This window comes from Balaenoptera borealis (genome assembly GCF_965194805.1).
Source record: "Balaenoptera borealis genome assembly, chromosome: 9".
Classification (NCBI taxonomy): Eukaryota; Metazoa; Chordata; class Mammalia; order Artiodactyla; family Balaenopteridae; genus Balaenoptera; species Balaenoptera borealis.
This window is the reverse complement of record NC_138873.1, coordinates 1,728,730-1,753,695: the sequence shown is the minus strand read 5'-3', so window position 1 is coordinate 1,753,695 and position 24,966 is coordinate 1,728,730. Positions and strand designations below refer to the sequence as shown.

Below are 24,966 nucleotides of genomic sequence, written 5' to 3'. Positions count from 1 at the left end.
ATGAGCGATGTGCTTGGAACTAACCCTCTTGGTTGCCATAAGCGCTACACCAAGCGTCTTTATTCTGAGGTCATCATAAGAAGTGTATTAGCATCCTTTGGCACTTGGTGTCCGGTACCATACGTGTGGTCTTTGCCTTACAACTGAAGCCAGGGAGCTGTGAGCAGAGGTCGATTTGGGGAGGTAGGGAGTGGGTGTCACTTTCCTGGCCCTGACGAGGACAGGGATGCAGGTGCAGGACCAGCCATGAGTGACAGGGGTGCTCCGGGCAGAGCCCCAGCCGCCCATCCTACACGTAGCAGCTGTAAGGTGACAGACATCGTGTTCCCAAAGACGAGAACCAACTAGTGAAGCGGATTTGCCCGTTAGGCAGAAATTCACAAACAAGAGGAAGAAAGATGTAAACAACCCCAGCGGCAGGTTGCCCGTCTTTCCGAGCTGAGGTGCGCAGGGCGACAGTGGACACGCAGAGCAGTCGACAGATCGACAGATGGATCACCCGCTGGAATTCAGAGCACAGACTAGGAACAGGCTTCCGGAAGGTTCCACACTCACGGGACATGTGGAAAAGTGCCTACAAACCCAGACAGACAACCCAGCTGGGCCCCCCGGCTCTGTGCCCTTCACTACGTGGTCACAGGTCCTGGTGCAAATGGCTTCGGTTTGGTGTCTGTTCTCATGGCCACCCCAGGAGGGATCCCGCTCCTGCCGCTGTCCCGCAGCGCGGAAGCACCTGTCTGCTGCCTCGTGCTTGTGGTGGGAAGGCCCACGTGGGCAGTGGACGCTGGGTGAGCCGGTTCCGGGCAGGAGGGTGTGTGTGACCCGGCGTGGCTGCTGGGGAACGGGGTGGACACCGCGTGGACCTGGTCAGACACACCCGGTTTCAGATCCTTGTGGTCTGTTGCCCGAGGGCACCTCCCCAAACAGCATGGTTCAGTCTCGCCCGCTTTCAGGTTGAGTCCTTAAGTCTTCTTGGCCTTTGGTTCGCCCCTCTCCTCTCTTCCCTACGGTTTGTCTGTGGAGCAGTCGGGGCCCAGGACCTGGGGGTTTCGCACCGTCCGCGTGATGCTCACGACGTGTCCTTGCTGCCGCTCAGCGTGTTCCTCTGTCCTCCGTGCATGGCGGAGTGGCAGGTGGACCCCGAGGCTTGGCCAGACCGGGTTCAATCCCGAGGGGGAAGGTGGCGGCTCTGGTGGTGGCGCCAACAGCGAGGATGCGACACGTGCTGATGTGGTGCCGTCACCTCTTCCTGGAACCTCTTAAAGAGCTGCTTTCCCCACGCCCTGGTCCTCCCGCAGCACCGTCACCCAGGGACGGCGGGATGACACTCCACTCTTCCCCGGTTATAGGTCAGCTTTCAGACGAGGAGGTGGTTCCTGGCTTCCTGCAGTGGCCACCGGTGAAGGTTTTTGTTGAGCATCGTTATGATTTTGTGGATCGAAGCGTATGGGCGGGTTTTCATCCACAGCAGTAGTCCTGGCGCCCGAATTGTCCATCTCTGCCCAACGGGAGCTGCTCCAATCCCACCCCATGGGAACTGCCGTGTCAGGGTCTCGGGGGGACCTGCTGCTGTTGTGGGTCCACCCCGATCTCACGTCCAGCCACCACCTCCCCACCCACTCGGGGTCTGCAGGTCACTCACTTTTATAGTAAATATCGTGGGTCTTTGGTTTTACCATCTGGTCGCTCTGTTTTTTAATGTGGAGATTTAGGGTGATTCAGTCTGTGCCTGCATATTTATTTTAATAATGTCCAAACTTCTCTGAATCCATCACCCAGTATGGACCTGTCTGTATTGGCTCGCAAGAAGTCATTGGTTGGTTTTAGCTGTATTCTGGGGGGACTGAGTCTTTATACTCAACTTGGCTTTGCTGAGACTTATCCATACCGGTGCAGGTGCCCGGCAAAGGCGCGGTGACACGTTGGAGGCCGTCTTCTTTGGGCCCTGGTACTCGACGTCCCCCCCTAGGAGGGGATCATCGCTCTAGGTCTGCAAACTCAGGGCCCGTCACAGGAGAAGGATGTGCACCCCCAAAGGTGGTGCCGAGTGCTGCCTGCAGGGAAGGGAGGACTCCGATTCCTGCTGTGACGTCACAGCGCTCCTCCCCGCCCCCCGCGCCCCCCCCCCCCCGGGAAGGTGGAGACTAACTTTCCCTGCTGCACGTGGGTCAGGGCATGACTGAGGCCCACTGACCTTGGCGAGGGAGGTTTCCGAGGCTCAGAAAACGCTGAGAGAGGCAGGGGCTGGGGAGAACCTGCAGGGGAAGCAGAGGCCTGGGCTCTCCTTCCGGATGTGGTTCACTGACCTCCGCTTGGCCTCAGATTTCTTTCTGGAAAATGTGGGATTTGGATTCAATTGACTTTTAGCTCGAAAACTTGATGACTGAGTTGATGCCAAAGAATTTTATGCCCCAGATGCTTTGAAAGCTTCCTAACGAATTGGATACAAATAAGAAAATAGACGATACAGCAGCTAAACGTAAGGGAAATAACCTGCATTGATTACTGGCTCTGAGCCAGGCACCCCTGTCGTGTTACTCCGTCTGAGCCACTCCGTGAGGCGGAGGCTGTAAGTGAGTTCTGGAGACCAACCCCGGTGTCCAGACCCACAGCTCTGCACAGCCCAGGTGCATCCTGAAAGGAAGGATCTCTAGCAGTCAAGAGCTTGAGGATTTTGATAAGAGGGAGTTACTCTAAAAGGCCAAGGGGAAGACTCTTGTTTGTTTGTGGGGTGTGCACAGGCAGGGAAAACATCGAAGCTGTGTTTGGAAAATTAAACTCTGCTCTTGGAATCGTCTCAGACGTTGTTTAAAATCTAGTGATCACACTGTGAGATGCCATTCTAAACGGTCGTAGGGAGATTTTGGATTCAGGCTTGTTTTTATGGCTTTGCATGTTCCTCATATGGTGTCCCTTGAGCTTTTGGGTGAGACACTGTAAACCTTAGCATTTTTCACTTGTTTTTCTTTATGGTTAAAACGTAGGCATTTGAGGACATCCGTAAAACCCTTTGGGGGGTGTGTTCTGGGCAGTTCGTCCTCAGGGTTCCATTTTGGCCTGATGTAAAGGAGCAGTGTCATAATCAGGCAACAGAAGAAGGAAAGTGCGCTCCGGGGGTGGTGGGTGGAGCGGGACGGGACCCGGGCGGGTGGACAGAGTCCAGGGCCAGGAGCCCGCAATCAGGGGCCCGGGCCTCTCACCTGCGTCAGCGCGTCGGTCCTGGTGAGCGTCTGAGCTCCCCTCCCCCACCTTCCTCCAGTCTGGGAGCGGAAAGGATGTAAGAGCTCCTTCTGCCGTAGGGGACACCGCTGGCGTTATATCGGGGTTACACCTCCTGAAACAGATTCCGGCATCCAACGAGGGCTCCATGGAGAGGCAATGTCTCAGTCAGTGACTCCCCTGGTAAGCGGGTTAGAACCCAGGCACCACGCCTCCCTGTGTCCATCAGAGGAGGCCATCTCGGCGGCTGTGCCGTGGTCAAAGGCCCCCATCACCGAGCCCACCTCTCCCTCGCTGCTGAAGCCACCGTGACTGGTGTCCACCCCCATCCACCCTACCGAAGGGACTCAGGGTGTTCATTATGCTAGCAGAGGACCTCCCAGGACACATCCAACGGGTCACTTGCCATCAGGACCTAAGTGACCACACGGTGACACACTCTGCGTCACTCGTTCCTCCTCAAACCTCTCTCTCCAGCCCCAGTGATTTCATCCACTCCCTCCTTGTTTAATTTGCATTTTGGAAATACCTCTAAGGGAACGATGTCAAGAGTACGCTAGAAGGGCCGTAGGCTTGGGACGGAGTGACCAGCCGGGGGATGGTCAGGGGCCGTTGCATCAGCCTGGGTGGCGGACGAACTAGCCCCTTAGCAGGTGTGGAGAAGGGGGACCAATCAAGATGCTTCAGATGAAGTCGAGGCTGAGTCAACAACCGCACGCGGCCAAGGAATGATTCCCGGGGCATCTTCCCTCTGATGCCGGGACAGCAAAGGATCACCTCTCTGGGGATGCCAGCATTTAGCACCAGGAGACCCTGCAGTGTCCAAATGTGGCAGCACCCACTCCCACAGCTGCCCGTGGCCGAGCTCTTAGCAGAGGAGGAGACAGCGGCGGGGCCACTGCAGGCGGGGAAGTCGCCAGTGGTCACCCGCCGCGTCTGGGGGTCGGGGAGGGGGCACCAGCTGAGAGGGGAACACCCTCCTTGGTTGGCGTCTCGGTGGCCATACACAGGGTTCAGGTCGAAGGGGAGGGTCCTCGCTGTGGCGCTTGGGCTGAGCCCAAAGAGAAAGGAAGGAATGTGTGTAACTTGCTATACAACTAGGTGAGCGGAAAAACTGAAATTTAACTCTGCACTCAGGGCTGATTCTGGAGTCTCGGGACTCAGGATCAGCTGACTTTACAGGTGGTGGACCATGTGGGTCTTAGCAAACAACAACACTGTTTATTTTCTAACAGCTTTTTATGGAACTAGTAAATGTCACAATATTTTATTTCAGTTCTGAAGGAAAATCTCAACAGTTTCAGCACTTAACTCATTTTTAAAAGTAAACGTGGGTGCAGGGGAAAGCACGGGCTTTACCACTTGGGAAATTATAAATGGCTCCATGGTCAGAAGAAAGTGGTCTCGTAAGTAGAATAAAATATTATTATTTTTTAAAAAAAGCAAACTAAAAGTAACAGGAATTGACCCAAAATGCAATGGGAAGAATAAGTCACTTTTATTGTTTTGAGTATAATTTGTGTATCAGGCAGCTGGAGGCCTCTTGGCTGTGTTCTTTTACTGTGTGTGGTTATGCCGTGATGTATCTACCAACGTATTTGTAGTAATTTCTACGTGTAGTTGTTCAAGTTCAAGCGTTGACTGACCCCCGGTTATGGTCAAGACACCCTATTAGGTACGACGGGTGCAGGTAAGGCGAAGATAGTCCCCACGGTCAGAGCTGCACGTGGGGACCGTGCCGGGGAGCAGAGGACGCGGGGCTGAGCAAAGAGATGCAGGTGCGCTGGCCACTGGGTCTCCACAGTCAGCTGACCGAGAGCAGCCGGGGAGAGAAGGAGAGAAAGGGCCGGCCTCCCCCGGCCACCTGGGCCTGCCTTTCCTCTACCTGCTTAGCTCACCTGTCAGAACCCGCTTCCCCATCGCTCCCGCTAGGGGCCCCGTTGTCGGCCTCGGGGTGGCTGCCGGCTGCGGCGAGAAACGACATCTCTCCATGGCTTCCCTTGTGAGTCAGACCCCACGTCCTTTCATGTGGTTGAGTTGGGGGCATTTCTTTTTTTCTGTGAACTCTTCATATCTCTAGCTGTTTTCCTATAAAAATATAGAAAGGATTTCTAATAGAAGGAATATATACGAAATTTAAGGAATATAAGGGATACTCTTTCTATTATACTCTAAATTTTTTCTTCTCTATTTTTAGGGGCACTTGACATATTAGGGAAATCAACCTTTTGTCAGTGATTGAAGTTGCAGCTATTTTCCCTAGTTTGTCACTTGTATTTTTTTCTTTGCTTCTGATATCTTTCAGCCATGCAAAAGTCTTTTATTCCCCTTTAACATAAGTGTCGTTAGGAAGGCTGCCAGGTAATAGACAAATACACCTGTGTGCTTTAGCAGTTGCTGTGGCCCGGTTTCTTACATTAATCAAACCTCATGACCCATCTGGAATGAGACCTAGTGAACCGTACGAGGAATGGTTCCAGTTTTATTTTTTCATGTGCCTATCCAGTTACCTCAGTACCACCTATTAAAACACATCTTTCCCCCTAACCTGGGACGTCCCCTTTCTCAGAGAGTACATCGCTCTTTGCGGCTGTGTCTGTTTCTGGATTTTCTCTCCTGCCCCAGGGTCTGTCTACTCACCATGTGCTGACCGCGCTCCCCGAAGCATGGGCTCCACCACGAGCTCCGCGTCCCCACTGCTCTTCCCCCAGGGTTCTCCTCTCTATTCTGCTCTTCGATTTTGCTAAATAAGTTTTATAATCAAATTGTCTAGCCTCAGAAAAAAAACTGATAGTATATGTGGTATTTTTGGGGGCATTCAGTTCAGTTAATAAGCTAACTTTGGAAAAACTAACATCTTGTTGGGACTTCATATCCAAGGACATGGTGCTGCATATCTTTTCATTCATTGAGTTGAATTATGTGTCTTTCAGGAGTGGCTTATGGTTTTCTTCATAAAGGATTTAGACATTTCTTATTAAAATCTACACCTTGGTTTTTTATTTTCTCGTTTCCTGTCATGTATACAGTCTTTCTCCCATTATATCAGGGAGCTCATTTTGTTTGTATATATGAATGCTATTGGATTTTGTACATGAATTGTACAACCTGCTACTTTACTAAATTCTGTGGTTGATTTGGTAATTTTCTTCAGCATGTGACATTGCATTGCCCAGGTGTCCGGCCGTATCACCTCTAAGCAGTCAGTGGTTCCATCTGCTTTGTGATCCTCGTGTCCCAAGTTAGCTAACGAGGACTTGGTACCATGTTGAGTAGTGGTGCAGTGGCAGGCCTGTCACCTTTTCCTCCTGTTGGTGAGAAAGGCTCCAGTGTCTCTTTAAGTAAGATGTTCACAAAGCCTAAAATATTTACTATTCAGAAGAAGTTTGCTACCCCTGAATAGCTATGAAGACATTCAACCACTGCAATGATTCTTAAAAACTGACAAGAAGGGCTTCCCTGGTGGTGCAGTGGTTAAGAATCCGCCTGCCAATGCAGGGGACATGGGTTCGAGCCCTGGTTTGGGAAGATTCCACATGCCACGGAGCAACTAAGCCCATGCGCCACAACTACTGAGCGCGTGTGCCACAACTACTGAAGCCCATGCACCAGAGCCCATGCTCCACAACAAGAGAAGCCACCGCAATGAGAAGCCTGTGCACTGCAACGTAGAGTAGCCCCCACTCGCCACAACTAGAGAAAGCCCACGCACAGCAACAAAGAGTAGCCCCCGCTCGCCACAACTAGAGAAAGCCTGCGCACAGCAACGAAGACCTAGCGCAGCCAAAAATAAAGTAAATAAAATAAAATAAATTAATTAAAAAAAACTGACAGGATAAATAAACTTATTAGAGAACTGGAGAAATGTGTACCCTACCCTCATCTTGGATGATATAAAGGAATTACTGTTAATTTGTAAAAGCGTGACAGTGGTAACATTGTGATGATTTTTAGGAGTCACCGTCCCTTAGAGATGCATACAGAACATTTACGGACGAGCTGGACCTGAGTTCAGTTTCAGAGGGCTCCGGGGTGAGGGGTGGCTGTTAGGTGAGGTTGGGGACAGTCGGTGATTGTAGGAGCTGGTGGTGCACAGATTGCACTCATTCACTGTTCTTCCTGCTTTCGTATTTTGGTGGGACTTTTTCGGTGAAAAGTTAATTTAAGAGTTCAGCCCTGTCCCTCTTGTTCTAAATGTCCTCCTCGGCGACTTCCCTGGCAGTCTGGTGGTTAGGACTCCACGCTTCCACTGCAGGGGGCGCGGGTTCGATCCCTGGTTGGGGAACTAAGATCCCACATGCCGCGTGGCGCAGCAAAAAAAAAAAAAAAAATGCGCTCCTCATCATGTAAAATAAGCAGCATTTTATAAGGAAGGTCCTTCAAGTTTAAAATCAGTCCTGCTTCTAGACATGATCTGGCTCAACTGAGCATTAGGACACATTTTGAAAATGAAAGAAAAGTTTGGTTCCAGTTAAGTAAAAACTTGTATTTCAGAAAACTAAGCTTAAAATCTAAGTATATTCAATTCACACATGACACACTGTGGCTTTGTCAGCAATGGGCGGCCCATCGCTGCCTCTGCCCTTGGGGCGTTGTTCCCATCTTGTTTCACACTGTGCAATGAACCATGGTTTCTGGAAGCCACTTCCTACTTGGGTTTATTTGTACATGTTTATAAACACACAGACTGTCCCTGTCATAGCCGGCATTCCAGTCCCATTTTGTGTATTAATGTTCGGCTGAACCAACCTGGGGCCTAGGAGAACAATATTTTTAAGAGCTTGAACATAAAAATTCAGTATTACATGTCAAATATTGCCGGAGTATGATTTTTACATCCTTGTTGTTGGACCCACTTAAGTGGAACTAATTTAGTTATGGGATAATTATATGGTATCCTCTCTTTTTTTCTTGCTTGCTTTTTCTTTCTGCTTTGCAAGCATTTATAACTTTGCTTATGCTTATTACATTTTTATAGCAGAGGAAACAATTTTCATTCTTTCTTAACCTCTGTTAGCTTGAAAAGTAATAAAATTAATCTTTCATTGTTTAAAAATGTATGAATCTTGACTGTGTTGGGGTACACGTGAGAAGTACATAAGGATATTTTATTTCTCAGATTTCTGTATTTGGATAGTAAAGTACATCTCTTTTTCTTCCAAGAAGGCATCATTTTCACTTTGCCTCTCAGAGTTTATGGTCCAGCAGAACCTCAGAACGCGGTGTTTGAGGATGTGTGTCCCCTTCTGACGTCCTTCTTAGATGGGTGAGTTAAAATATTTCTGAGGTCAATTATCACAGCTACATGTAAATGTAAGTAGATTTCATTCGTGCTACACACGAGAGTTGAACATGAGCGTCTGAGCCTTTTACGTGCGTGTAGAGCAGACCCACAGCGCAGCCTCCATGGCCCTTCTCCTAGGAGGAGACGTAAAGGCGATTTGAGGAATAATTGTTAAAGGAACACATATGCCTTGGGTCCAGATGATCATTCAGTTGCATCACGTGCTGCCTTAAGACTGAGATGGCAGCGGCTTTCTTCACTCTGGGATTCTTTGTACGTTTCAGGCTTTTCTAAAGTCTGTTAACAATGTTGACACTAGATCAAGGGGCTTGTCCCTGTGGGAAGGAGCCTTTCCCCATGGAAACTACTACTGGTTTCCAAGGCAGTGGCCATGACCTAGGAATAAGGGTCACTTTTCAGCAGTAAAGCACACAGCTCTGTCGACTTAACTGACACACAATAAGCCAAGACTTTCCACTTCGGGGCATTTTGAAGAATCTCGGTTTGGCGGAGAAGTTGACATCAAGCGTCCTGAAGGAGATGCATTTGTGTTTGTCCAGCACGGCCAAATCCAACAAAATGGGAGTTGTAATTATAGGGCTGGATCCAACCACAGCGCTGCAGCATCTGCCATCACGGGGTACAGGGAAGGCTCGCGAACCCAGAGGTCGGGTCAGCACAGAAACCGCGTGTTGTCAACTGCACACACCTACCCGGCCCCTCCTCTGGAATATTGGGGTTTTTAATGTCCATCTGACAAAAGTTCTTCCATTGAAAACGATAGGAGTCTCCTCTCTCTCTCTTTTTTTCCTAAGTAGGCATCTAATTAAGCAGATTCCAGAAATAAAAAATGGCATCGTGGTTAAAATGAGTTAACCTTTGCCTGAGTTGCCTTTTCCATAATAAATACGAAACAGATGGCATATTTTAAGTCCTGGGCCAGTTCATTCCTCTCTGCATTCCTCAGTGGTTTGAAAGATCCCTTGAAGAGCTCATTTACCCACTGCAGTCAAAGACATCCCCCCGCTCCCCCGCCAAATACACATGCATCTCTCAGGGAAGGTGTAAGAGATGTGGAATGCTGTGGGGTCATGTTCTAAATACCTGGAGACTCTTCAGTTCTGGAAGAAAAAAACACAGGATGGTAGCAGAGAGGGCTTTGATCAGTTCTCGCCCCCACATATGGTTTCCATCATCTTTTCAGGGAACAGTCAGCCTTGGAGGCGGAGGACTCCAGGATCTCTAGGGCTTTTCGTGTCACTGTTCAAGGTCAGAACCCATCAGAACTCTTCGAAGTCATTTTATCAGAGCCACAGCCTTTGTTTGACTGGAGGAGGGGAGGGGTCTGATTAAAGGTTGATCAGTGGAATCAGAATCTCTTCGGGTGGGGCCTGTGCTTGGATGTTTAATCTCCCAGGAGACACGAAAGGGGGTCGGGGCTTAGCTTCAGCCACTTGTGGGCCAGGATCACCTGCACCTTCACGGCCAAGCATATAAATGTGTATCGTAAACTTACTTCAGATGTTTCCCATCTTCTCACTGACGTCTTGGGCTAATAGCACAAATGGAAGAAGACTTATGGATCTTTCAATGGTTCTTGTCTTCTGTAAAGTAAGCTGCACCAGAATAACCCCAAACTGTAGGATTGTAGTGGGCAGGCCGGCCTGGCCCTGAGAGGGTGTCGGCACAGTCTGGCTGAAATGAAAACCCCAAGGCCCTTGGAGAAACAAAGTATAAGAATACTTCACAACCTTAAGTTTAACTGTAGTCAGCAATACTGGCAATCATAAATGTAATGGGGAAAAATATTTTTAGGACATCAAAAGAAAATATGCCAACTTTTATATCGTTTCATATACATTTTAGTTAGTCTGATTTTATGAAGATGAGCTTACTTCAGGCAACTCTGAAAGTTCGAATGAGTGGAATCTAGGAGGAGGGCCTGTCTCAGGAGGGCACCCTCGGGTGGGCTCTGAGGGCACGAGCACCAGCCACGGTCTCCAATGAGGAACTGTGGAGACACCTGCGAGAAACAGGTATCGCTGAGCTGCATGTGTGTGTGTAAACGTGAATATGATTTAATCCAGTGTGTAACCAAATAACCACAAGGGTGGATTATGCAAAAGACAGTTGCAGTTAAATGAAGGCCCGGATTCTCAGGAACGGAGGCACAGAGAATTCAGAGAGAAGTGGGCTCAGGAGTTTCACCCACGTGGCACTCTTCTGAGAGTCCAGTCATGGCACTAGGCCCACTGTGGGTCCTTCTGTCCTGAAGTCCGGCTTGCGTTTTAGGTACAATGTTTGCATCATGGCTTACGGACAGACGGGAAGTGGGAAGAGCTTCACCGCGCTGGGCCCGCATTCCAAGGGGGAGCCGGTCCCACAGACGGAAGCCCTCAGCGACGGGCGTCATCCCCAGAGCCGCTGGAGAACTCTTCAGGTACCGGCAGGCGGTGAGGACGAGCAGAGATACACTAGACGCAGGTGGTGAGAGTGACTGTGCGAGAGGCCACGTCCCATCCTCTATCAGGACACGTTCAGAACTGCCGAGCGTTCACCCCTGGGCGTTATTACCACACATGCTAGAAATGCTTATGACACATTTATGTCGAAATTCTATCAGTGAGACGACACTTCTCGAGGAGATCTCTATAGACGGCTTCCCCGGTCAAGGGGGGGTGGCGGACGCAAGACAGAGCGTGGAGGGGGCAGAGTGAGAACCTGTGGGCTTGCCCTTGCTTCCTGCCTGGGGAGAGCAGACACACCTGGTTGCCCTTGCTTCCTGCCTGGGGAGAGCAGACACACCTGGTCCTCTTTGTGGGGTGACAGCGAATGTGTGTTGAAGAGTCTCCTGTGCCACTAACGCGGCCCCAGGAGCCACAGAGGCACGTCCCCTGCTGTTGTCACGATTTTCCCACTACAGTCACTGCTAGAAAAAACCAGTAACAGTTGCCCCGAGTGGTCCAGGAGGCCGTGGTGCCAGTGTCTCCTCCCGTTGGTCACCGACCTCCCGCCCTTGGGGAGTCCCGGTGTGAGATACTCATCTTCACTTTTTTTTAAAAAATTAACTAATTAATTAATTTATTTATTTTTGGCTGCATTGGGTCTTTGTTGCTGCGTGCGGGCTTTCTCTAGTTGAGGCGAGCGGGGGCTACTCTTGGTTGCGGTGCGCGGGCTTCTCATTGCGGTGGCTTCTCTTGTGGAGCACAGGCTCTAAGTGCGCGGGCTCAGTAGTTGTGGCTCTCAGGCTCGTAGTTGTGGCGTGTGGGCTCAGTAGTTGTGGCACACGGGCTCAGTAGTTGTGGCGCACAGGCTTAGTTGCTCTGCGGCATGTGGGATCTTCCCAGACCAGGGCTCGAACCCGTGTCCCCTGCATTGGCAGGCCGGTTCCTAACCACTGTGCCGCCAAGGAAGCCCCAGCTCATCTTCACTTTTGCTCACCGTTTCGTAAGAGCCGTGGCTCACCCTGCATGCGTGCCGTATGTCCCCAGAGCCTGTCAGCCCCTGGAGGGAAGGCGTCTCCTGCAGCAGGTGTTCAGTGGAGCCAGCTGGCCCTCTGTGCTCCTATAACCCCTGGAATTCGGGTTTTGTCTCCATATCTTCCTACGTCATCCTTTTGTGTCTTAAAATCAGAGCCAAAACATAAGAAGTCCCACAAAAGCCTGATATTTTGGTTCCTCTTCAAACCAATATTCTTTCATTATTCGTGCACATGAAAGATGTATTTGTTAATTTACTTCTACTAACCCCTTCTGAAAAAAAACCTTGGTGAAATATTTCCCAATTTTTGGTAGTTCTTGTTCTCCAATTGTCTCTTGTGATTTTCAGAATCAGATCGTTTCCTAGGAGATCAAACTCGTCAGCACTGGTGAGTTGCTGCTGCGGTAACAAGCATCCTGAAAGTCTCTGAGGCCACAAAGCCCTCGAGGGCTGTGCTCAGTGTGGCCATCAGAGCACATGGAGAAGGCCTGGGGATGAGGCCAGCCCTGGGGACCCTGCCTGTCTCGTCGGCCCGAGAAGGCAGAGGGCCAGGCCTGAGTTCCACGGGCAGGATGCTTGGGGGAACAGAGCAGCCCTCCCAGACACAGGGGTCACTCATTTAGGGATGAAGCCCTCCTCTGGGGACACGGCACCACGTGAAGCGTTTGGTTCCGTTGCAGGTTCAAGAGACAGAGGCTTCGGTGTGAGTCAGAACTTCTCTGCAGAGCCGCTGGCACTTGCCAGGGGTGTCACCTGGTCCCGCTCCAGGGTCCCCTCAGCTGGCCACAGCCATGCGTGCTGGAAGTTGGGTAGCACCATGGGATAATGTGGCAGGACCGCTGCAGCAGCATGTGGCTTTCCTGGGTGTCATGGAAGAGGGACACGGGAGAGATGGGTAGTGGGTGAGAGGGTGGTGTTGTGTCCACTCCCCCCGTCCCCCCGGCCCTCATTTCCTTACCCACATTTAAAGTGGCTGCTCCGAGCGGCACCTGCGCTGGTAGCGCTCACAAGCGTCCAGGCGAGTGGAAGCAGCATGGCTGGTGCCAGCTATCAGAGCACTGACCGGTACCTTACCTCCCTGCTAAGCATACTTTCAAGGCCCAGAAACAGAGAGGTGAGGCGATAGAAAGAAGCGCTCAGGTCAGAAACGGGGCCAGAATAGTGGGGAGTTAGAGAGTCCTCCCCCTGGGCCTCCCACGACCGCCGTCTTCTTGTCTTGTGCTGGGGACCCCAGGGGGCAGGCAAAGCAGAGTTTTGCTTCATTGAATCCGTGGTGTGAGCTGTGCACCTGCTTACAGGTCTGTTCCAGACGAAGCTGGATTTGCAGACAAATAACGTACAGGTCATGTGTATTTGGTTCTGGAGCTTGTCCACGAGGGCAGCAAACAGAGGCCAAGGACTCAGGGCAGGACAGAGGCTGCTGAAGGTGTCTGGAAAGAGGCCCATTAGGACGACACTTGGACAGTCAGCCTCTCTAGAGATGGGACACACAGCTTCACCAAATAGGGACATCACATTGACACATTGTTAAGTCACCTCGTTTCTACAGTGGGTTTATTCATGTTTTGAGTCTTGGGCATGAAATGATAACTTAAATTGTGACAGGTGCTCCCGTAGAGCTCGGTGTCTCACAGCATTTGGAGCCTTCAGACGGGATTCTGACTCTGTTCTTCCGAGTTGGTGGTCACAGGCGAGGCTTACCTCCCCAGGCCTCACTGCCATCGTTTGCAAAATGAGAATGATAGTCCAAACATGGAAAATTTTCTACCTCTTTGTTTTCTAATCACAAGTGGACAAGATCCAGAAAGGAACGCGTGCAGCCGTATTCGCGGGTGAGTTTGTGCCCAACTCAAGATGCAGCACAAAACCATAATAACCTCGGGCATTGGTATCAGAGGATGTTTATATGAACCCTTTACCCTAAAAAAGGTTACTCTTAAATTGCTAAGGGGACCAAAGGAAGGTATTCCCCTGCCATTTTCAATAAAGCAAAATTCTAGTTGGGGTTCTTTCTGCCTAACACCCTCTCCTGCGTCCTCGGGAACCCGGCTGCTGGCCTGCCTCTTCTCCAGTGACCTCGGCTGTCATTCTTACCCACGGCATTTACAAGGCTTTTCTACCTGCTAGTCACCGCTGCAGGCACACGTGATCATATTCAGCCCTCAAGGTATCTAGAACAGAAACAGACAAATAACCAGAACCCAGGAGGACCCGGGCAGGAATAGATGAACAGGACGAAAGTGGCCGAGGACACCTGGAGGGGGTGCTCGTTGGTGGGGGTGTGATCGACCCGCCACCTCCCTCCACCCTGACTCTGGGCTCAGCGCCTGTCCTGCGTCTCATGGGAGCCTCTGCGTATTTTATATAAAATGTATCACCCTATATTGGAATCGTTTGCCTACTAAACACTTTGTTTCTTCAAAGCCAAGAATGAAGACTAGTTTTAGCATTGTTCCCAGAATCTAGCCAGTAACTGAGGAATACATGTGTGACGAATGAATCAATGCATTAAACAAATCAAGTACTTAATTTAATGGAAGAAAAATCTTTCCAATTAGCTCCCTGGTATTGTATAGATAAGAAATGTAATTCAGGTTTGGGGCCCCTCGGAGGAATGGAGACGAGGGCTGAGAGGGGGTCTGTGTGCATTTTTCCTAACATGTGGCGGAGGGGATGTACAATCTGTAGCTTAGCGCACCTTGGTTTTTCACTTTTCAGACAGATATTCTTCTTACAACGTTCTCAGCAAACCCCAGTGCTGGGAACAACCCAAATCTGAACTCTTCGCCAGCAATTATTTTCATCAGAGAATTTAGCTTATTTTTCTTTCATTGTCGTCTTTTTTAAAATTTTATTTATTTATTTATTTTTGACTGCACTGGGTCTCCACTGCTGTGCGCGGGCTTTCTCTAGTTGCGGCGAGCGGGGGCTACTCTTCGTTGTGGTGCACGGGCTTCTCATTGCGGTAGCTTCTCTTGTTGTGGAACAGGGGCTCTAGGCACGCAGTCTTCAGTAGTTGTGGCACACGGGCTCAGTAGTTGTGGCTCACGGGCTCTAGAGCACAGGCTCAGTAGTTGTGGCGCACGGGCTTAGTTGCTCTGTGACATCTGGGATCTTCCCGGACCAGGGCTTGAACCCGTGTCCCCTGCATTGGCAGGCGGATTCTTAACCACTGCACCACCAGGGAAGCCCCTAATTTTCTTAATTATCATTAGAAGACATTAATGGCTCATTTTATCCATAGCTCTCTTGTGGATGCTGATGAAAAACCCAACCCAGCAATGATTGAGTAGGACCCGTCCAGGCCAGTGCTCAGAATGTCTTTATGGACAAGAAGAAGCACAGTAGTCAAAATCAGACTGGCTTTGCTGGGCAAGTGTCCAAGATGAAGTTGTTTGTTCCTTGGTGACTGGGTTGTCTGTCAAAGGGACAAAGCAGGGACGTGGGCGTCGGGGAGGAAACCCAGGGTCAGGGTCACTTCTCCCTGGGGTAGGACTCTGGGGTTTTGCTCTAAGTGTGTAGTGTCTTTATTTTTAAACTGATCTGCAATCTGTGTGTAGTACTTTAAAACCTGAAACAAAATAAGATGTGTGGTTGTTTTCTTAAGAGCCTGGGTGGGTCTTAGAGAGGTCATGGTCAGGACTTAGTTGGAAGGCACAATACCAGTGGAACTGACTCAATTCCATGGACTCAATCTCCCCTGAAACAGAACAGATTTTAAAATAAACAAGCCCACTTGCTGGACCAGTGCTCAAAGCCTTTGCAGCTTGCTTTGGGCTTCTGGGTGGGATTAAACTCGAGTGTGGTGACTTCTGAATCAAGGCTGTGGGCTCTTCAAGCATCTTTATAGAGTGTGATTAGAATCCGAATGCTGAAATCATTGATTTAGATACAACTCAGATAAAACCGTCTGTATTCCCAAGACAGTTATTTTTCTCTGCAATTTAAGGAGGACATTCCCTTCTTCCTGCGTGGTCTTGATTAGTGAGATGCTGCCCTGTGCTCATGAATCATGAGTTTTGCTGCCCATTTTCCAGGACTGTCTCTCGTTGAAATCATTCTCTAACCACTTTGTCCACAGGGTTATCTAAGTTCCTCTGACGGTTTAGTCTCTTGTGTGTCCCTCCCTGCCCCTCCTCCAGGCTGATTTCAGAAGATCCGTCAAGGAGCCCCGAGGTGGAAGTTTCCATAGTGGAAGTTTATAACAATGACATTTGTGACCTCCTGGCCAACGACAGGTGTCGAGAGGCATCTGGAGCGGCAGGTGCCGACAGCCCAGGAAGGGAAGGAGGTCTCTGGGCTGACCTACGAGTGAGTAGTCCAGGTGCCGAGCTCTGGGAACAACTGCACCTCCAAGGGGCCCCACGTGGAACCGGCCGTGTCTTCCGAATCGGTGCTCTCCCCGAGAGATGGTCCACTGTGTCTCACTGCTTAGTGTGTGGTTCACAATTTTCAATTTGCTTTAGAAGTGACCTTTTAAAATCACAATGAAAACAAATTAATTAATCCTTTAGAATATCTCCATTAAGAGTTGATGGGACAGGTGTTATCCCCGCAGCTCAGCTGAGGGAACAGGTGTGGAGAAGTCACAGGACTTGCCCGAGGTCACTCAGTTGAGCCCAGTAACTTGGGCCCCACTTGTCATATCAGTATTTTACTGAATGCGCTAAGGAACCCTCCTGTGAAAAAGCACAGCGCCTCGTCTTAACTAGATCTCCTCCTCAGAGCTCTGTGTTCTTAAATCCGTGTTCATGAATCAGGTTTGCTCCAAGCGGGGGGTCACCTGACTGACCACACAGGGAGGAGAAGGGATAAAGGGTCAGGGTCATGCTGCCCATGTCCTGCGGTCTCGAAGTTATCGAGGGAAGGGTCTACAAGCTATTTCTAACACTTGAAAAAGCCTAAAGGAAATCACGGTAAGTTTACACAAGTTATCCAAAACTGTCAGCTTTTGACTAATAGACAATAGGATCAAAATATTGTCTCCTGCAGATCAAAAGTTCTACTGAGCTGTCATATCTCATTAATTAAAATAGGAAAGTAAATTAATTTTTTATTTCATAAATTTGATTTGATAGACCAAGTATTTTAAAGTCTTGAGGTTCCTGAGGGTGCCATACCTAAAAGAACGCTTGATGTTGAAAAGACTGGGAACCTCCATCTGGTTCCAAAACAGCTGATTATTTCAGGGTGAAGCAATTAGAGATACAATAAGGCAATTAGGCCTCATAACAGTAAAAATCTGATTTATGATGTTTAATTTTGTCTAAGATGTGCTGCTTTCTTGAGCTGGGTACACGTAGCTTGTACGCGAGGTCTCTGTGGGGAGAGTTAGAGGTTGACGTGCAGGCGGGCCTCCCCGGTCACTCGGGGACGTTCGTGCGCCCTGGGCACCCTTAGGGTCCGCCCGCAGTGTGGTGGGCTCGTGACACTCGTGGCGGGGTCCGCAGCTCCAGGCGAGGCGGCCACCACAGTGCCTGCCGACTTCTCCAGATCTCACCTGCTGACCACGGTGCCTCTACCACAGCCGCTTCCCCCGCGGCACCGGCGAGCGGCCGTCTGCCCCCGGTCAGTTGCCTGTAATAGAAAGCCACGTGCGAAGGATAGAATCCGCGCACCTGTAGGCTCTGGGCATCGCACAGAGCCCTGGGGAGGAGCTGCAGCCATATATTCAGAGGGTCTGGAACCCAAACCCAAGAGCCACGGGGACCCCAGGCTGAGAAGAAAGGGGGGGTGGGGTGGGAGGAAGGAGGGCGCTTTGTTAAATAAGATGCAGCACAAGAAGGAAATGGCATATTTTTACCTTGGGATGTGATGCATTCATCATGAGTGACACTGTAATTGTGATTTGGGCTTAGAAAGTTACACACCAGTATATAAATGATTCCAGTCATGTAAGAAAATCATGCACGTGTCGCCAGGGTCTGTAGGTCGTCATTGGTCAGAACGCCTAGGGGAGCGCACGTGGGGTCACCCGCGGGGTTTGTGGAAACACAGACACCCCTCACCCCACACCGTGATCGCAGCCCCAGGGCTGGGGCGAGGCCAAGGGATGTGCATTTCTCCACGCTCACGGACCCAGATCCGCCGTGTAGAGAACCACTGGCCTAGGGCCTACACTCAGTAACAAAGATCACAAAGCAGCCCTGGGCCCGGAGGTTCACCCTAGAAAGGGCGTCCTCACTCCCGTCTCAGGCCAGTGTGGGCTACGTCCCTGACCCATCTTGTCTCGAGCTCACTTGAAACTCATGGCCCGGGCAAGGGGGCAGAGAGGGGAAGGCGATGCCTGGATTACTAACCGCCCGCCAGCCGGACTCGCATTAACCAGTCCTAGGACCGGCCTCGCTCCCAAGGAGGCCCGGGTGGGCAGCGCTGCCGAGGGAGCCCTGGCTATTCGCGCCCGCAAGTCAGGTCCACAGATGAAGAGGCTGGGCACTCCCAGGCGGTGGGCCCAGAGTCGTTCTGATGTTTTTTCTAAACTTTACTGAAGTGTGTTTTCTTTGTTTTCTACATAGGGGTACACTATTTAGGGTATTTTTAAAAATCTTTTTAAAAAGTCTGTTTAGGTGTAACACACGATGAAACTGATATGTACATCAACATGAAGAAGAATTTCTCAGAATTTTTGTGGTGTATTATTAAACAGAAATTGTAGAATTTATTTCTATAAGGTAATAGATTTTTCGGACTGGGATTTTAATTAATGTCATTATCAAATCTTTCTAACAAACCTTAGTTCATTTTCTTGGAACTACTTAGGCATTACTTCAGCTTTCAACAGTGAAAAATGCTCTCTCCTGCCTGTTCTTTCCTATTTTACCCAGAGGATCCCCTCGGGGTCACTGGGCCCCTTTCCTGTCAGCGTTTAAGAGGAAGGGATGAAGCCAACCAGGGTCTTGCTCTGTGTGAGGTGTTGGCCTTTGGGATGGAGCTGGAGGGGCCTCAGCGGGTGGGAGGCTGAGGGGAGCTTGGAGACCGTCTCCTGTCACTTGTCACTCCCCTGCAGCAGAGCCGCGGTCAAGTCGGTCACTGCCACGGAGCTCCTCTGCCCTGCGCCCCAGTTGCCGGCCACCGGGAGGAGGCCGAGCACGTCCCGCAGAACCGCTTCTGTGTCGCCGAGGACCCAAGGACTCGGGCGGGGGTCCCTGGGCCCCGCCGGCCACGCGGAGCAGGTGCGCGCCAAGCTGAGGCCCGTGGGCCTGGTGGGCAGCGAGTGCGCAGGAGAGGGCGGGAAGCCTTCCCCTGCGTGGCCTGGGGACGAGGGGTCCTGACCGTGAGCAGACGGGGGTCCCAGGCCTGGTGTCCCCTCCCAGATGCCCTCTAAATTCCAGCCCCATCCTCCTGGTGCTGTCTCAGCACCGAGACCCTGCGTGTCAATCCAAACACTGCTCCCCACGGGCAGCCTGCGGGGAGAGGAGCCCGGTTCCCCTAAAAGCTTCCCCTGCTGGTGCCGCGTGGCTGTCAGAGGGGGACACCAAGGGGACGCAGGGTCCCCTCCACCTGCTCTTCCCGAGAAGCCTCCGTTTTGCTTTTCTGATTCATCTTGATGTCGCCCCGAATTCATGTAAATCCTGTGTGTGGTGGGGTCTCTGCACTTTCCCAGGGTGTCTGGAGCGACGGGATCGGCCCTGAGGGAGACTTCGTGGATCAGCCGGAGCCTGGCGGCCCTCGCAGACGTCCTGGGGGGGCTTCCCGGCTCTCGGGGTCACTGTGCCGAGGGTCACTGCTGTTGAGATCACTGTCACTGTTCTCGGTGTTGTCTGGCCCTGGGTGGTTTGTGGAGCGTGAGCACCACCTGCCCCTCCGGCTGGGCTCCCAGCTCCTAGGGGTGTGGCACACACAGGGGGTCTCTGGGCTGTGGGACTGCACCGCACCTGCACAGGCGCCCCTGCTCTGGGCTGTGCACCTGGCTGGCCACGTGGAGGCTGGACTCCTGGTTGCAGGTGCCAGAGACCTGACTGAGTTAGAAGAAGTATGGGCGACCCTCGGGGCTGTTGAAGCATCAGGCTGTGGGTTTGGGGATCGAGGTGACCTGACGACGTTGGCCCTCACCCGCTCAAGCTCTGAGCCGATGAGGGGGGAACTCGATGGGGGCTCTGTCCCGCACCAGGCTGTCTGTCCCGGCAGGCAGGTTCCTGAGCTGAGCTTCTCTGTCAGACTTGCCTCAAGGCAGCCCCGGCCCAGCCCAGGCCGCCCACCCAGCAGGGAGCTCGGGATGGGAGGGGCAGGGTGGGCACCCCCAGCGTCTCCTACCAAATTTGACAACAGTTAAGTGGCTTGTCTTTCCTTGGGAGACGCCGGTCATGGGAGGCTAGTGGAGCTCCTGCCATGGGGGATAAACATGGGGCAGGGGGCTGGAAACACACAGGGGAGGGGTAGAAACGCAGGGCAGGGGGACAGATTGCTCTGCTTGGAGCTGCAGCCCGTCCTGGGATGACTGAGGTGACGCTCCAGGGCTCTTTCTGTCCCTCGTCTCGGGGTCTCCGTCTCGCTCCGTCCACAGGATGAGAGGGGGGCTGCTCCCAGGGCCGGTGCTCAGCCCAGGACACGCATGGCTGGGGGGAGGGGACGGAGGGGCCAGGCGCCCGCATCCCACACTCTCGTCTCCACGGCCGGGCTGCTGTTTTCGCCTTCCTTTCCCTCTCCTCCCACTCTTCCCCTGGCTTTGGTCTTCCTTCCGAACTGTTTACCCTCCTGTTGGCCTTTGAGGAAAGCAAGAGCTGGATTCCACCATGGGGAGAAGCCCAGGTGCCCCTTCTCAAGGGCCCGGAGGAGGCCGAGGGCACCGCGAAGCACAAAGCGGGACCCCAGCCTCGCCAGGCGCAGCCGGGGGCCTCTGGCCCCTATGCCGCAGGGGCGCTCCGTGGGGAGGCCATGGGGCGCCTGGGCTGGGGCTGCTGGGGCCTAGACTGACCCCTCCTGAGCCGGCGCGTATGGAGAAGGCGGGTATGGCCGCGACCTGGGCTTCGCAGGACTTTAGAGATGCCACTTTTTCATTAGAATCTTTCCAACTGCGTGTCGTCACTTCTTTTTTTCAAGGAGGTGATGTCAAGTTACGGGCGATCGTGGGCGTGGCCCAGGCCAGAGGCACGTGGCTGAGACGCTGCAGAGCCTGGGGCTTGGAGCCCGAGCGAGCGCCGCAAGCGGAGGGAGGCCGTCCAGCCCCCAGAAAGCTCAGGTGAAGGAGAGGTGGACGCGGTCATGGGCTTTTCTCCCTTCAAATGTGCTTCCTGGCATTGCCTTATAATGCGTGTGCTGTGAAAACAAACACACTGAATTTGGAGCCTGTAAAGCCGGCCCAGGTCTGGACAGATCACTGAGGCAGCAGGAGGCTGGGGGAGGCAGGTGCACCCGAGGAGCCGCCTTTGGGGGGGGAGGACTTGGGCGGGGCCCACGGGTGGGTCCCAGGGGCTGGCTGGCTGCCGGCAGGAGGGACGGGGCAGCTCGTCCCCTCATTCGGCACAGACGGGGTGTAATGGGGTGCCACGTGCACGCACCCCGCAAAGCGCAGGTGACTGTGTGTCCTTATTCCGCCTCACGAGGACCTGCTCGAGCCCATGTCGGGGGGCCGAGCATGATGCAGACTCAAGGGGGGACCCCGGCCCTCAACCCTGGGGTCTGCGGACAGAACTGGGGGGCCCTGCGGACTTGGAGAGGAGAGCGGAGCAGCTTTACCCCCTGGAGCCCGGCAGCTGCGAACGTGGGAAACACACCCCGTCGTTGTTCCTGGCTGTGGTCCTGGCTGTCCCCACATCCCTCCTGGGACAGGCGCAGTCCCGTCCACGCTTCTCAGAGCGTCTGAGCATTGCTACAAGCCCACCAGGCTGCGGAGGGCCGTCCACAAGGGTGGACCGTCCATGTGGCTCTCCCCACATCACCCCACTGCTCCGAGGGTTTGGCACGTGCCCAGAGAGGACGGTCCTCGGGAGGGAGCTGCCTGGGGCAGGGCCCGGCGGGCAGGTGAGCGTGGAGGTATCAGCTGCTTAGTGCGGCGTGGCCACCCGTGTCCCAGAGTCTGTAGCTCCACAGCAGGGAACACGCGGGCGTCCCCGAGAGAGGACCAGGGTCTGGTCACCTGTCTCACGGAGGGCGTGACCCCAGACTCCGGGAGCCTGGTGCGTGAGGCCTGGCCCTGGCCTTGCCCTGTGGGGGAGGGAGGAGGATGAGCGGGAGAGGGGGTGCCCGGCTGGGAAGACCCCCGCAAGGGCTGCCCCGCTCCAGGCAAGAGGAATCCTAGAGCCGCGCGGAAGATGCGCATTCTTATTTAGATCAGAATGGTTTAGATCTTTTCAACACGCAGAAATGAAAGCGATAACACCCAAAGACAAAGCGAAAAGCTGAGGACCCTGGCGGAGATTTTGTGCACAGCTCAGGGAGTGGGTCGCAGTGGGTCCAGGTCAGCGCCCAGGCACAGCCAGCACCTCCAGGAAGGAGGGGACACGCTGGTCCCAGCCCAAAGGAGGGGCTCCGCTCCACAGTGGCCGCCAGTGTCTCGGGCTGGGCACTCTGCACCCCTCCAGGGCACCCACCTCCCGAGCGTGTCTTCTGGGTGCCCACGACAGGCGGGGTGGCAGCCACGCGATGCAGGAGCCGTGGGCTGCTGCCCGCGTCCCAGCCACCGGGACACGGCTCCCTGGGGACCCGAGGGGCCAGCGCTGGGGGCGGGAGGGGCGCTGCGCGGAGGAATCACACACCATCAACCACACAATTAGATCCACGATAGATGGGTCAGCAGAGAGATGGCAGACGATTTAAGCAGAAGGGCTAAGTGGACCTATTTGTGTGTGACACCTGCACGAATGTGGCAGCTACGGAAGCAGCAGAGCACGGAAGTGTTTCATAGTCACAGCCCAGACATCGTGAGCAGCGTAGCCAGTGGAGATAGAATCTTCTAAAATGGTGAAAGCTCCGTAACGTGACAAACAAATCAGTTTCAGCTTCCCTTGACTCACGTGACTTTCGCGTTCCTGCGAAGAGGGGCGTTAAAGCAGCGGGGCGATCCTGCGTGACGTGGTGGGAAGCAGGGTGGGGCCCCAGGCTCAGCGCCCGCACGGTCCTCACCTGGGAGTGCGCGCTGCCGTGTCGGCGGGTCCTGCGGCTGCGAGGGACGTGCTCGCGGAACAGGACCGTCTGCGCACTGCGTAATCCTAGGACGCCCAGCCTCGCCGTGGTGACAGCCTGAGACTCCCACGGCGCCGAGTCGCCCCTGAGGGCTTAAAGGGTTGGCCCTAAAGCAGGTGGATGTGACTCCAGGGAGCTCCGGTCTCAAACTGTTCCTCTCCTGCTTGCCAAGGTTAGGAATTCCGTTAGCGGGACGAGGCCTTTTGGAGCGGATTCAAAGCCTTAATACAGCAGGACAGCAGTAACCGAGTTTATCCACAGGACAGGCGCGGACCGCAGCAGCTGGCAGGACCGCTGTCAGGTCCTGCGTCTATTTCGGCGTAGAAGAGGGAGCTGGGGGACACGGGTGCCCAGAGAGCCAGGGACAGGTCACAGCCCTGAGGCCTGCGAGGCCAGGGGAGCCGCCCGCCATGCTCCCCCGGTGCCCGGCTGCGTGAGATGGGCTCTGCCCTCGGGGACAGGGGCCGCTGCTCTAGGCACTGGGCCCTGGGCCAGGTTCTGCGTGACCATCCGACCGTGTCTCTGTTCGTCCCCCGGGCCCACGTGCCCACTGCCCCCGCTTGGCCATTCTTTGGGGAGAAGCAGGTGGCACCAGCTGTGGCGGGTACAGCGCCCCCCCCACTTCCGTGCGTGTGACCCAGTTCTCCCTGCTCCACCTCCCCTGTCCCCCCGCGGCCCCGCGTCCTCCTGCAGCGAGAACACCCGGGAGACGCTGCCTGCCGCGCTGGACGCCCGCTGAGGACGCCCCTTGAGACAGTCACTGGTCGCCCAGGCCTGGGCCACCACGAGCCTCACGGTTGGAACAGCGGGCCACACACTGACAGACGGTGGCAGGGGCATGCAGAGGACGGGGGAGAGCTGCCACAGGCCAAGGGCAGGGGTCCTGGGGGCCGGCCAGGGCTGTGCCAGCACGTCGTCGTGGCCGATGGCGCCCCAGCCCTCGGAGTGGCCACAGGCCAGCCTCAGGGCAGCTGTCCTGTGCTCTCTGACTCTGCGCTGTTGGCAGAAACAGAAAACACTTCATCTGTGGAGGAAGCAGACGTGGGGTCTCAGGCTCACCGTGGTGTCCCTGTGGGGCGCCAGCACGCCGTCCAGGCTCGAGGGGCTCCCATTGTCCAGGCACGCGGGCAGCTGCCCACACCCTCCCTCCCGGGGGAGGTCCGGGCTGGGCCGGAGGCAGGGCTCGCGGGGCCCGGAGGGAGCCGGCACCGCCCCCTGGGTCCCCTGGGCGCCTCCACCAGGCGTGTTGCCGTCCACTCGCTCACTCAGTCACGGGGCCACCGCTGGGAAGCCCACTGCACCACGCCACGCCCTGTGGGGGCACCAGGCTGTTCCATACGTGTGGCAAAGCCCCGCCCTCGAAGATCCCAAAACCAGTCGAGGGTTAGATGTGGCCCCCATGTCTGCTCCCCCATCCACACAGCGGCAGCAGGGGCAGGTGTGCGGACCAGAACCTCTCAGGTAGACCCAGGTGCCCCCGCCCTGCTGTCCCGGGACGGGTCTCGTACAAGGACAGCTGAGGGAGGGAGCTGGCCGTCCTCAAATTTTGGCAAATAACTGCTTCGGGGACTTGTTGGCACTTTGGGGAACCTGCTTCCGGACTTGCTCACCCCTTGCCAGGCCGAGCTGCCCACGCTGGCCGGCCCAAGTGCTTGTGCTACACCCACCCCGCACCTCCCTCTGCTGGCTGCCCCCTCCCCCTCAAAGCCTCCAGCCACACCCACGAGATTCCTGGGGGGCCGTGGCCTTTTCGGGTGGCCGAGGTGTATTAATGATTAACGTGTTCCTACATCTGCTCTCGGAGGAAAGCTGGGTTTGCGTTCACGGGAGCCCCACGCCCCCCGGGAGGAAGCAGAGAGCAG

General features: G+C 53.8%; 1 protein-coding gene across 1 annotated transcript in view; it reads left to right on the top strand.

Moving 5' to 3' along the window:
• Positions 1-23,754, top strand: part of KIF25 (kinesin family member 25) — a 44,544-nt gene extending 20,790 nt beyond the window's left edge. The window contains 10 exon segments of the mRNA XM_082406063.1: positions 1,350-1,444; positions 5,152-5,221; positions 8,314-8,485; positions 10,796-10,906; positions 10,908-10,943; positions 16,126-16,463; positions 17,434-17,551; positions 18,312-18,394; positions 18,854-19,248; positions 19,552-23,754. Coding sequence (XP_082262189.1) covers positions 1,350-1,444; positions 5,152-5,221; positions 8,314-8,485; positions 10,796-10,906; positions 10,908-10,943; positions 16,126-16,463; positions 17,434-17,551; positions 18,312-18,394; positions 18,854-19,248; positions 19,552-19,716 — 1,583 coding nt within the window. The 3' untranslated portion in view covers positions 19,717-23,754.
• The last annotated feature ends 1,212 nt before the right edge of the window (positions 23,755-24,966 follow it).